This window comes from Caenorhabditis elegans, chromosome I (genome assembly GCF_000002985.6).
Source record: "Caenorhabditis elegans chromosome I".
Lineage (NCBI taxonomy): Eukaryota > Metazoa > Nematoda > Chromadorea > Rhabditida > Rhabditidae > Caenorhabditis > Caenorhabditis elegans.
The window spans coordinates 9,590,077-9,602,121 of NC_003279.8; the positions used below are offsets into that span (position 1 = coordinate 9,590,077).

A 12,045-nucleotide genomic window follows, 5' to 3' on the forward strand; every position below is an offset into this window, starting at 1 on the left:
AGTAGTCATAAGTTCATTTTCAGAAAAGGGAAAATCGTGACCAGTAGTTCTTGTGATCTGGTAACAAGTTCCTCCATTTAATTTTTCTCTCGGAAAAAAATATATCTTTTGATTTTTTTGAAATTTATATGACCATAAGTTGTTCTGAAATTCCAAAACCTAAAATTTCTTCCGTGGTTACAGTCTAGTGCTGATCACAGCAACAACATGACGACGAATTATATGTATAACGATAAAGGCGGGAGAAGGGCGCCTCCGACACGCCTCGATCGGATGAGATCTCGTTCCATGTCTTTGAGAGGTAGTTTATTTAATTTAATAATTTAAACAAGCACTATTCTTATTATACGTGAAACGCTTCACAAAAAACCTTATCTTTTCAAAAGATCTTTTTGAATATTTTTACCAGTTTTCTTCAAAAAATAATTTATTCCCAACATTGTCCACTTTTCGATTCGTCGTTCAAGTGTGATAATATTCATTTCCTGATTTGAACACTCAATAAAGAGCTTGTCAACTGCAAGTTTGCGACTATCGACGCTATCAATGGACGTTCAAGATATCATTGGAATTGCTTTGAACTTGGCAACGGCCGGATCTCTTGCAGCAATTATATTATTGCCGGGATGTGGAGGAAAAGTGAGTTTTGAGCTGATTAGTGTTCTAGTATTGTACTGAGGCACAATCATGGCTACCTACGTGCCTACAAGGCCTGTGCAACTTGCCTTGCCTTCTGCCCGAGTAGTAACATAAAAGTAGTATTACGCAAGCCTGCATGTAAGCCTTACTTTAAAGTATTATATTCTTCAGAAAAACAGACCGGCTGAAGGTGAATCAAGTTCGAGCAGTAAAGGAAATGGTGCGAAAACTCCAGAAGGAAAGGAAGGATCTGAAGCCGGAACACCTTCTGCTGCTGGTTCGGCAGCTCCTACAGCTCCTGCTCCTGCGGAAGGGGCAGCCCCCGCTGCTGCAGCACCAAAACCTCCAATGGCTGGTTAGTTATTTAGAAACAAGATATTAGTAAGATATTTAGTTTATTTCAGGAACTCACGATCCAAACTACCAAACTCTTGCTGGAATTGGCAATGATTGTTTCGAAAAGAAGGATGGAGCACCAGCTGCCGGAGGAGGAGGACCAGCTCCACCAGCGAATGCAAAACCCGGAATGGCAGCAACCCACGACCCGAACTATCAAACATTGGCTGGATTGAATAACAACGTATTTGGAAAGAAGGATGGTGCTGCTCCAGCTGCAGGCGGTGGAGGTCCAGCTGTTCCAGCTGATCAGAATGCAAAAGCAGCTACTCACGATCCGAATTATCAGACATTGGCTGGATTGAATAATAATGTTTTTGATAAGAAGGATGGTGGAGGTGCTCCTGCTGCGGCTCCTGCTGCTGCTGGAGGAGACAAGAAACCAATTCAACCGAATGATAAAAACAAGAAGGCTGCTACGATGGATCCTAATTATCAGACACTGGCTGCAGTTGGAGGAGATGTATTCGGAGCTGATAAGAAAGCTGGAGGAGGAGGTGGAGATAAGAAGCCAATTCAGCCGAATAACAAGGTATATTTCTAATCTCGGTGCAATATTTTGTTATTTATTGTTTTTAGGGTCAAAAGGCAGCAACCATGGATCCAAACTACCAGACATTGGCAGCTGTTGGTGGAGATGTGTTCGGTGCAGATAAGAAGAAGAAATAAAAGAAAAGTACTGCCATTTCAAATGAATTATTTTATTCACCTAAACTGTTGTTGTCTTCACATAATTAAATAATATATTTCAGTAAAGTACCCGGCTACCTCTAATTAGTAACCAGTATACAGATAAAGTGTTTCGGCTCTTGCCAGTTTCAATGTTATTCTTTTAGTAAGAGCGGTAGCTAAATAAAGATCAATTTAAACTATTTTTGAAAGCATTTATCAAATTTGGTTAATGTAAATATCGCGTTTAGGAATGCAACAGAACTCTGAATGGCCATTAATAGTGGAATCTACCATTTCTTGCATCTACGTAAGCGAACACATCGTCCAGTTCCCTGAAAAAAAGCGTTGAGTATTTTTTTCTGTAGACTTTCTAATTGTTTTGAGTTCTTTTAAATATCAAATGAAAATACCTGATTATCACGATAAAATCCGGGATTACAGCGACATGAATATGGAATGCATGGAAGTTTGCATTGGGAAAACTATGAATTGGAAATTTAATATTGACAAGTAGCGTAATACTTACTGGTGGTTGTCTAGGATGAGTACAACTCTTTTCACATCCGTTTCCACATTTACGCCAAGTTTCGTAACGAGGACAAAAACCTAGTCGTTCTGAAAAAAACAAGTTTTCTTTGGAGTATTGATTTTTAATAAAGGTTTATCAAAAAAATCGTTAAAACTACTCCTGGAATTCTTGAATGAAGAAACAGTATAACCGTTTAAAAGTTGTTGTAGCCTTTTTCATTCATAGACATCATTTTTGGGAATTTTGGCAATTTACCAAAGGAAATTTCGAAAAGATTTTAATTTTCCAGTTCGGTTATATTGGATTATTATTAAACTAAATTCCACTTCAAATTCAGAAAAGTTAATGAAATTAGCAAAGTTTGCTCCGTCCCCACCTAACATGATAAGACGAGAGAGAAAAATCGAGTGGTGTGCTTAAATTTTCTACAGTAATTTGAAAAGCGCGTTTATACTAAAAATGGATGAAGTTATAAGATCTGTCCTAATGGAGCCTGTGCGATGAGACCATTTTGGATAATCTTCCCATATTCTCATTGAGATTGTCAAAAAACGTGAAAACCGTAGATTAATTATTTACGGAAAAGACCTTCTTGTAAACAATATACTAACTTACCAGTTCTAAGGGATTTCTTATCAATATCAGAATCTCTCGCTTCGATGAATGTAGCAATGAGCATGAGCAATGAAACAAGCTGAAAATGTTATTATTTTTATAAATCAGATGTACAATGTTGTCATACCAGTAAAATAAGCTGCATATCTGCAAGTTATAAAACAACTGGAAAACTGAATATTGCTCTTTGAGCCGCTTCTTTTATAGTTTCATCTTCTCAAAACATTGGACGAAAATTTGATTGAATTCGTCATTTTTAATTCATTTTTTTATATTTCTTTTTACCATATATTATTTTTGAAAGAACAAAAAACCCTTGGCGATGTTGTTATTGTACCATTTCGAAAACTTTTTTTGGTGATGTTGGAAAAGGGCAAACAAAGGTAGTGTATATTGTCATGAAAGCATGAATGAGTTTTAAAAAAGAAAATTTAAATCAAAACTACTAATAACTGAAAAAGTTGACGATCAACCTACAAAAAACTCCCAACCTCAAAGTTGATCACAGTGTACCAGCTATTTCAAACGTTCGTCTGTTCCTTTTGTGATGCCTGTCGTCCAATTTAAAAATTGTTGTAGTTAAAATAAGAAAAAGTTCATGATATGAAGTTGCATTCAAAAGTAACAAATTTTTTAAAAAATTTTCTAGCTGTTTTGATTCCAAGTTTTCATTTCAGTCTATTTTCCGTCAAATTCGATAAGAATTTTCAGAATGTTAACATATCCCCATGCAGCTTCAAAGTTATGAAAAGTGTGAATACCTTTTTTTGGAACAATTTAGTACTTTTTTGAACATAATTCCCAGATTTTTTTTGCTTGAAAGTTCTACTGCTTAACCTAAATACGGAAAATTCCTACATATCAAATCTATTCGAAAAGTTTGCTCAAACTCGAAAAGTTTGACTTAACTTGTGTTTTAAAACAATCCCAGAAAAAGTTGATAATTTGCATACGATAATTTCAAAAAACATTGGATGTAATCAAATGCTTTAAATTTTATCTTGAAAGCCTTCGAAAGCAGAAAGAATGCAATAAAGAAGAAGTTAGAAGTTTAGGAAAAAATGAAAACCAGATTTATGATCAGGGTTGAAAAACTACCATAGACTTTCAGTTAGAAAACATTTAACACGCTTTTTTGCTGGAAATTGAATTATTTTCTTCTTTCACAGCTTTGATCCATTTTTGTTAATATTTTTCTGATTCTTGATCGTTGAAGATATTGTGTTTTTTTTTTGTTTATTTCTTACATCTCAACCACAATTTATAAATGCGAAACAATTGACGGATTGGGGGAGAAATAAAAATAAAAAAATACATAATTGAATGTGAACATACATACAAATCTCCAAAGAAAGTGGAATTCTAACTGATACATTTCCGAAGGAAATCCCATTTTAAGTTGTCGCTGAAGACATTGAAAGCCATAATACGGTCTATAACCAAGTGACAAGATGGACAGAAAATGAGGAATTTGGATGGAAAGATTATGAACAAAGATATTAAATATTTTGAAAAGTAAAGAACAACTATGAAGTGGGTAGGATTAACTAAACGAAGATTTAAAATTACGGTTCGAGCTCTCAATACAGCGAATGAATTTGTGCGTAGAATATGGTGCAAAAGTTACGGACTCAATGCATCACATTTCACGCTCATAGTTTCAAAATTGTCTTGCCATCGTGATTGGGAAATCAGAATATGCTGAAAACATTCCAATCACGGACTTCGTTGGCATTTGAAAGTGGTAGGACGATCATGCCTCAATTCATGCAGCCCATGTACTCCCCGAGAAGAGTCTTTTAATTATTGCCAAAAACGTTCAATTTGTGACCATTTTTCGAATGGTGAATTGCCAACTCAAATGTTAAATACAAAAAGAATCGATGAAAATGGTCCAAAATTGAGGATTTTAGTCGAAAAATTAAAATCGTATCCTGGAGTAGCCCACGAGTTGCGTAAATCGACGCATGGCCGTGCAAGAGGTTTTTAGGCCATTTTCCATTTACAAATTAGGGGAAAAGCACAAAGAGAAGAAAAGGAAAGGATAAATGGAGATGAGGTAGTTCGAGATATTGAATTATGGAAAGATAAAGAACATGTACTTGTGCACAGAATCGTGAACAATTTCTCTCCTAAACATGTAAATATACATAGACAATTTTGGATAGGAACAAGGAAGAAACAATAAAGAACATATAAGTTGCGACGACACAAACCTGAAAAATCATCGGATAATTTTTCACAGATAGTTTGAATGTCAAAAAAATCCCATTGTGTGCTCATGGGATTTCCAACTTGGTACAATTGACGGGTAAAAAGAATCAAAATAAAACAAGGCAAAAAAGAAAAAAAAAGAAAGAATGGGTTTGCGGTCCATTGAAGCCGCTGAGGTAGAACATTGCATAGTTGGGTCTACTGTACTATCAGAAATTCGCATGGCTTAGGAAACGAGACATTTTCTAAGCCACGACCTTTTCCTGGCAGTGCAGTCAGAGGGGAATAAAGTTGTGCATAAAATCATATGCTCATAATATTTTCGTCGCATATCAATGAAATTCAATTCAATTAAATTGAGTAACGAACGCTCCAAATACGAGGTAGAATTATAGTCATACATAGAGATGTCTAGAAAGGAAGATAGAGATTCTAAGAGTTTTCGATGGGTTCAGAGGTAGAGAGTGAGTGAGAAAGAGAGAGAGAGAGAGAAATTGATACAGTAGAACAACTGGAACAAAATGTGATTATTCGCAGAATGAGGGACCACGTGCCACGTGGCAGGTTTTGATATCACGAACTAGATGAAAATTTGAGACTCCACACGATTGGCATGCCATTTGTTCATTGATGGTAGCGTAATTTCCCTGAAAATTAAAAATTGAATTTTCTGATTTGTTGTAATTAGACATTCCAAATTCGTCCAGGCCTTACTCGCCCCTACCACTATCACTTTTTCCTGGAGCTGGGCGATAAAGGGGGACGGGTCGCGCGCTGTGCAAGTTTTGTACTATTTATTCTCAATGCTCTTACATTAGCAAGTTGAGTTGCCAATTGATCACGAACTCCAAGAGATTGCCTGCAAGATTGACAGACAACAGGACAGCAGCGACCGGAAGATACTGAAAATTGTATGAAATTGTATTGGATTAACACCTGTACTTGTGATAAGTTTTAAACAAAATTTTTTGTTAAAAATATGAACGAATGTTGATTACTGGTATATTTTTCCTAGATAAAATTAATTATTCGTACTAGAAGCATTCTATGAAAAACAAAGTTTTTTTTTTTGCTCAAATACCAACTATATAATTTCCTTTTACTAGAAAAACAACCTACCAATATCATAATAGTAGAGAGTTCCCAAAACAAATGATTTTCCATCAAACCATTCATCTTTTCCACAGTTTTTACATGACCAATCAGACCAGAGACATCTTGCACATAGTTGTTGTAGGTAGAAGCGACGTCCGTCCAATGAAATTTCAGTTTTTGGTCCAAATTGAGAAACTGGTGAGATGTAGAAGACACCGTCAATCAGTGGATACTTGTCGTATACCTACATAAAGAATAACAAATTTATACTAGATTTTCTTTAAAGGTGGAGTAGCGCCAGTGAGAATTTTGTCTAAATACACCTATAATGACCCAGCACCACCGAATATCTTAACAAAACATTCCAAAAAGTTTCAAATTTTCCATAATGTCATCTCAAAGTTTTCTACCTTTAAACAGCATCACACAAGGCCTTTATAAAATTCAGCAAACTTTTTTCTCCAAAAATCTTTAAAATTTACTTTTAACAACATAACATTTGCTCAGAATCTTCAATTATAAAAATAAGATTTTTTTATTGAACGAACCTTTAGCTCATCCTTGCATTGAACGCATGGAATTGCTCTGAGATTATGTGCTCCAAGTGACTTCAACAGACACAAACGAACATCATCACCTCCCTGCGGACAATCATCTTCCATTTTGATATGTATTCCATTGAATTTAGATCTTGGTATTACTGATAACAAATTGTTATAATCTGATCGTTTATGAAATACACTTCCATTTACTCGGACTGTCTCATCTTCAAAATAGTACTGACGATCTACATTAATTCGTAGAATCTGGAAATAAAATTAAATTTCTGTGTGTGTCGGAATGTTTCTAACCTCTGGATCAATACAACATCTCAATTCGAATTGTGGTCCCATGTCTCTTTTCGGCCATCGTTTGTCCGATCGATTTGACATAAGCGTATTCGATCGTTTTCGGAAGTCATCTGAGATTTTGAAGAAGTTTATAAAGTGGTTCTATTCGATTTTGATATTGTTTTCTTTGACACGTCATAAATTATTTAATTCAAAATTCAATTGAGCTGCTCTTGGAAAGTAACTTCCCGAAAATCACAAATTTTTTGGAGTGGGAAAATGATTCCAAGAAAATTAAAAAGGTACGTCATAGCTGAAAATCCTCACTTCCTGGTTATTGAGAAAAAACAAAATTAGGGTAAGAACAGTTCTTTGAAAATTATAGAAATGAAGGAGAGCAACTTTTGAATGCCTATTTACAACAAATCAGAGAAAAAAAATTCTGGCAAAAAGCCTGAAAACCTATTGTTCTTTAAAAAATAGCAAAAAGGCTTCAAAGAAGTTGCCAGAGTTGGATGGAAATATGTCAATATTTTTTTAAGAAGTTTCAAATTTTTGGTAAGAAAGAGTCAACTTTTCGCAAATTTCGGCAACTTTTTCCCAAGTTCGCAAGGTGCTGCCAGGAAACTTCCAAACCTTGTCAGGGAGTTTCCAAATAATTTTCGGGTTGGCAAAGTTTAAGAAAAACTTTTTGGACTTAAAAAATGTGTGCACTTATTAAGAAACGCTCTCTTATGACTTATCAATTAGTAGATCTAACATAACAAGTGTTCATTTCATTATAATGTTAATAACTCATTTTACTAGACTTCTAGAATGTCACAGAAAGATCTTTGAAATTACTTTCTGAAAAGTTAGATCAGTTGCAATGTTGTCAAATATTTGAAATGAGATATCAAAATAGAATAGTTAGGTGCAAGACTAATAGAAAAAGCGGTTGGAGAACTGCGAAACTTTAATACAATGATATATGGCATTTGATTTAATTCAGGATTACGGTAGGTTCTAAGTAATATTTTAAACTTTAAAATGACCATTCTATTTCATTCTTACAGTTTTGTTGTTGATTGGCAGCTGTTGCAGCTGCAAGTAAAGTCGGTTTCAAAAGCATCAGCTGAGAATCGTAGTTGTCGTCGTCGGGTTCTGGTCTTTCGAACACAACAACATGCCTCCCCCAGTATTTTTCTCCTCTACCCCCAGTTCCTCTATTGCTATTCCCAGAGAAAGAGGCGGGCCAGACAGTGGTGTGCTGCAAGCTTCTCTCTGCCCACCCCGTCCGTTCCAAGCAGACGAACATGTATTGGTGAGTGAGGGTGGCCAAACAGAAATCAAGTTGAACCAAGAGAAGAGTCACTTGGAGAAGAGAGAGAGTGCATTGGAAATTCAGAGATGGAAGAGATGCAGCGAATATTTTTATTTACGTAAACAACGGAACGTGCCGCGCCGTTCCCATTGGTGGGTGCCGCGCGGCGCCACGCGGTACGGCCACAAACATGTAAACATTTGTGTGTGCCTGCCATGAAATTGTACTAGTCTAGACAGATTAGAGAGAGAACGGAAGTCTTAGATAGCACTTGTTGATATGAAAAGTAATAGATGAAGCGTCTATTTTTAGATTTTCTGAACATATTTCAAAATGTAACTTTCAAAAGTTTGTTCAAAAATATTTTTCAACTAATTGTAAAACTTGAAAAATGTCCGATTAATCATCCCTGAGCAAAACACACCAGGAAATAAAATTTAAAAAAACCGTTAGGCTCAGACAGAAAAAGGAAAACACAGAAAAAACACTATGAGTCAGAAGATATTTGCAATAAGAGTGTCGCTTTTTTGGAAGAGAATCAAAATTTTTTCATTATCGTAAAATAGCTGGACATTTAAAATGTTGTGTTTTCTTTTTAAAAGTTGAAAATACCAAGATTTCCAAAAAATTTCCAAAAAATTGTGATTTTTCATAAATATCTAGTTTTCCGGTTTAAAAAATTCAGATTTTTTTCTCATTTTTTATAATTTTTTGAATTTTAAATTTTAAAATTTCTGAAAATTCCAAAAAGTCGAAAAGATTGAAAAAAAACACATATGTACAAATCTGGTAGTTTTCTTCCGATTGAAAAATCACAATTTTTCAGATTTTTAAACCTTAAATTTTCTCTGTAAGATACATATTTTTTCAACTTAAATTCTTTTTTTTTTTGTTAATTTTTCGAGCATTTTTTTCCAGTTCTGGAAATAGAAATTCCCGGGTGCCAACAAGAATTTACCCGATTTGCTGAAGAGAAACATTTTTTCTTCACTTTCATTTTCATCTCTATGATTCATAATCCCTGTGTCTTCTAGACTTTCATAGAAAAAGCTCATCAGATGAGCATTAATAATGAGTCAGCTCTGTGCCCCTTTTCAAAAAAGAAAGTTCTCCAAAAAAAATTAGACGCAGAGAAAAGTGTTCTAACCAGAAAGTAAATGCATAGTTAGCTGGGAAGACCCGGACAGAGAGAAAAACTTGTTTATTGTTGGTGTTCGCGTCCGCATTTGCATCCGCGAACACCCTATAGAAGTGAAAGATCCTCCATACATCAACAAAAACATTTGAAAATTACTTGTTTTGAAGTATCGAACCAGTTTGTTGCTGAAGTGTACAGGGAAAAGACAAGGTGTAAAATGGTACAAAATCTAAAGATGTAGTAGTGTTAGTGATTCTGTCAGAATTTACTCAAAACGGTATAAAATAGTTCAAAATTACCGAATATCATAATGAAACAAAAATTAATTTCAAAATTTAGAAAATCTTTAACTGCCTTTTAAAATTGAAATTTGAAGCTCTAAAATGTTTAAGTACAAATAATTTTTTGAATATAAAACTCAGCGAAAAATTCAGCAGACAAAACATAAATGGCAGAAACTAAAAAAATTGTCACTTTTCCAAAAGTACAATTTTTCAAAAAAGGAACACTTGTAGATTTGCGAAATTTTCTGTAGATTTAATGGGTCATGTGTAAATTCACGACATTATTTTTGTAGATTTACGATGATATCTCTGGAGTTGAAACGTTGTCTGAATTTACAAAATTTTCTGAGTTTACAAAAATTCGGAAAAAAGGTAAGTTAAAGTTGGAAACAGTACACAAATCAAGTGGTATCATTAATTTTTCATCACGGCAAGATTTATCCAAGTAAATCTATAAGGCTTGAATCATGTGTTCCGAAAACATGTACGACTTTAAATGGGCTTCCCTATACATTTATGACGTGACAAAATGTTAGAAATTTTAAGACAAAAAAATGTTTCTTTTCAATAATTTTTCGGACGTGCTCTCTAAACTAAGAGGATGCCAAATGGGTCAATTCTATCCTATAAACAAAAAGTATAATCTGAAAAAATTAAAAACCTGATTGAAAATTGTACTGATGATTCGGATGTCGGTAGTAATAATTTGGAGAAAACGATGAAGGTTTTGGCTGAAAATAAGCAGTCGTCGTCATTCGGCTGTAGTTTTGTTGAGTTGGTGTCGTTGCTCCAGATCGTGTCGGTGTTGAGCAAGTCGATGAGTCGGATTCTAAGATGACGTGGCAGTTGAAGAATGAAGTGAGAGAAAACGACGAAGACGACGATGAGAGATACCTGACATGACGGAGCTAGTTCCTGGATGATTGAATCGAGCAAATACAGGAAGACGTCCGACGGGAGATGATGATGATGATGACGAAGAAGATGTTGAAGGTGGTGTACCTAATAATGGAAGAAAGTGGAAAAAACTGTTTCTATTAGCATTCAAAAGGATAGAGAAGGAGAGCATGCACCGAGAGATAAAGCACTTTTTGAAAAGTTTCATATTCAAAATATTAAAAAAAAAAACTCACCAAATGATTTTTTTCGATCTCTAAACGGATACATCTGATGTTGTGGGTGATGTCCTCCATTATTTCCACTACATTGTGATTCCATTAACATTGTGATGATTATAACAGTCTGTAAACACATGTTTCAAGGAAATTCCGAGAAAGAAAAATAGTACATATGCACATTCAATTTTCAGAACGTAAACCCTTATTTTAAAGCCAATGTTTTAAAATTTAACACGGAGAATTACTTATTATGGCACATCTACTCTACTTTTAGAGAATGTTACTATACTACAGTCTTCATTTGAGAATTCTAGATTTGTGGCAAGAGTATGCTTAATTTTTCCATGAGAGTATTCAAATGTATTTTATTTTAATTCTGAAAGTATTGATTTTTCATACAATTGTAAGATATTTCAAAAAGACATACCCGATATTGAAGTGTACAAAACTTGAATCACTCCGATGAAGATTCTGAAAAAACCCCCTATTCTTAATAAAGAAAACTGTAAGAACACCTAAGATAATCAGATGAGGTTAATCAAATTCTGATGACGTGGATAGTATGTGTCAAAAAATGTTTGATATCAGAAAAATAAATGATCTTTGAAAATGTATTTCTACGGATTTTCGAGATTTTGAGAATAAAGATTAAGGTTTAGGGGGATTCGAATGACGTCAATGATTCATTTGATCTTTTATAAAATTTTTTGGACACTTTTTAATCTTTCGATTCTAATCACATGAAACTTTAAAACATTAATATATCCAAAGAGGTGCAGGACAAAATGTTGTTTCGAAGAAATGTTAACAGGGGTAGAGGAGAACCAATCAGAGTGCGTACAAGACGAAGAGACGCAGATAGAGAAAAATGAGCATGAGAAGATGTAGCGGTCATTGAGCAGAAAAAAAGAAGAAAAAGAAGAGATATGTACTTTAAAATGAATCAAGTGGAAGTGTCCTAATTCAAGAAAATTATGATGTTGATTTTTGGAAAAATCAATTCTAGGGAAACGGGATTTTATAGACTTGGGATTTTCTGAAACTTTTAAAAAAAAATGTATTCGAAAATAAGCAACGGCACTTTTTTGCCCAACAGCAACACTGTGGCACTATTCGAGGTCTTTTTCAAGCACTTAAACAAAATTAATTGCTATTTTTTGATGTAACAAACATTTTTCCACATTCATATAATATCAATTTTAGATTCATAAA

At 34.4% G+C, this 12,045-nt stretch overlaps 4 protein-coding genes and 1 non-coding gene across 5 annotated transcripts; 2 read left to right on the forward strand and 3 right to left on the reverse strand.

Moving 5' to 3' along the window:
- The first annotated feature begins 429 nt into the window (after positions 1-429).
- K07A1.5 (Dauer Up-Regulated) lies at positions 430-1,749 on the forward strand. Its single transcript, NM_060144.6, has 4 exons — positions 430-639; positions 811-994; positions 1,044-1,567; positions 1,615-1,749. Exons 1-4 carry the CDS (start codon positions 547-549, stop codon positions 1,702-1,704), a joined length of 891 nt encoding a protein of 296 aa, NP_492545.1. The 5' UTR covers positions 430-546; the 3' UTR covers positions 1,705-1,749.
- Positions 1,750-1,862: 113 nt separating this feature from the next.
- K07A1.6 (TIL domain-containing protein) lies at positions 1,863-3,027 on the reverse strand. Its single transcript, NM_060145.5, has 5 exons — positions 2,979-3,027; positions 2,852-2,930; positions 2,234-2,322; positions 2,118-2,189; positions 1,863-2,039 (listed from the first exon to the last, which is right to left on the reverse strand). The coding sequence occupies exons 1-5, from the start codon at positions 2,994-2,996 to the stop codon at positions 1,995-1,997; spliced, it is 303 nt and encodes a 100-aa protein (NP_492546.1). The 5' UTR covers positions 2,997-3,027; the 3' UTR covers positions 1,863-1,994.
- A 2,172-nt stretch (positions 3,028-5,199) lies between these two features.
- Positions 5,200-8,287, reverse strand: cri-1 (Headcase middle domain-containing protein; the record flags this gene model as incomplete). The annotated part of the gene is made up of 6 exons (NM_001392844.1): positions 5,200-5,712; positions 5,879-5,967; positions 6,185-6,404; positions 6,709-6,966; positions 7,012-7,121; positions 8,044-8,287. The coding sequence occupies 6 exons, from the start codon at positions 8,285-8,287 to the stop codon at positions 5,593-5,595; spliced, it is 1,041 nt and encodes a 346-aa protein (NP_001379194.1). The 3' UTR covers positions 5,200-5,592.
- Positions 8,038-8,169, forward strand: K07A1.18. The gene has a single exon (NR_050416.1). It is a non-coding gene; the product is annotated as an Unclassified non-coding RNA K07A1.18 (non-coding RNA).
- Positions 8,288-10,368: 2,081 nt separating the features above from the next.
- On the reverse strand, positions 10,369-10,939 carry K07A1.20 (uncharacterized protein; the record flags this gene model as incomplete). The annotated part of the gene is made up of 3 exons (NM_001264218.1): positions 10,369-10,544; positions 10,610-10,717; positions 10,849-10,939. The coding sequence occupies 3 exons, from the start codon at positions 10,937-10,939 to the stop codon at positions 10,369-10,371; spliced, it is 375 nt and encodes a 124-aa protein (NP_001251147.1).
- Between the last annotated feature and the right edge of the window lie 1,106 nt (positions 10,940-12,045).

Excerpts from the sequence above, each read along its gene's own strand:
- K07A1.5 (NM_060144.6), top strand. The coding sequence starts at position 547 with ATGGACGTTCAAGATATCATTGGAATTGCTTTGAACTTGGCAACGGCC. Across the intron at positions 995-1,043 it reads ACCAAAACCTCCAATGGCTG|GAACTCACGATCCAAACTAC; the intron begins GTTAGTTATTTA and ends AGTTTATTTCAG. Across the intron at positions 1,568-1,614 it reads CAATTCAGCCGAATAACAAG|GGTCAAAAGGCAGCAACCAT; the intron begins GTATATTTCTAA and ends TATTGTTTTTAG.
- K07A1.6 (NM_060145.5), bottom strand. Across the intron at positions 2,323-2,851 it reads TAAGAAATCCCTTAGAACTG|AACGACTAGGTTTTTGTCCT; the intron begins GTAAGTTAGTAT and ends TGTTTTTTTCAG. Across the intron at positions 2,190-2,233 it reads CTCATCCTAGACAACCACCA|TTTTCCCAATGCAAACTTCC; the intron begins GTAAGTATTACG and ends TCCAATTCATAG.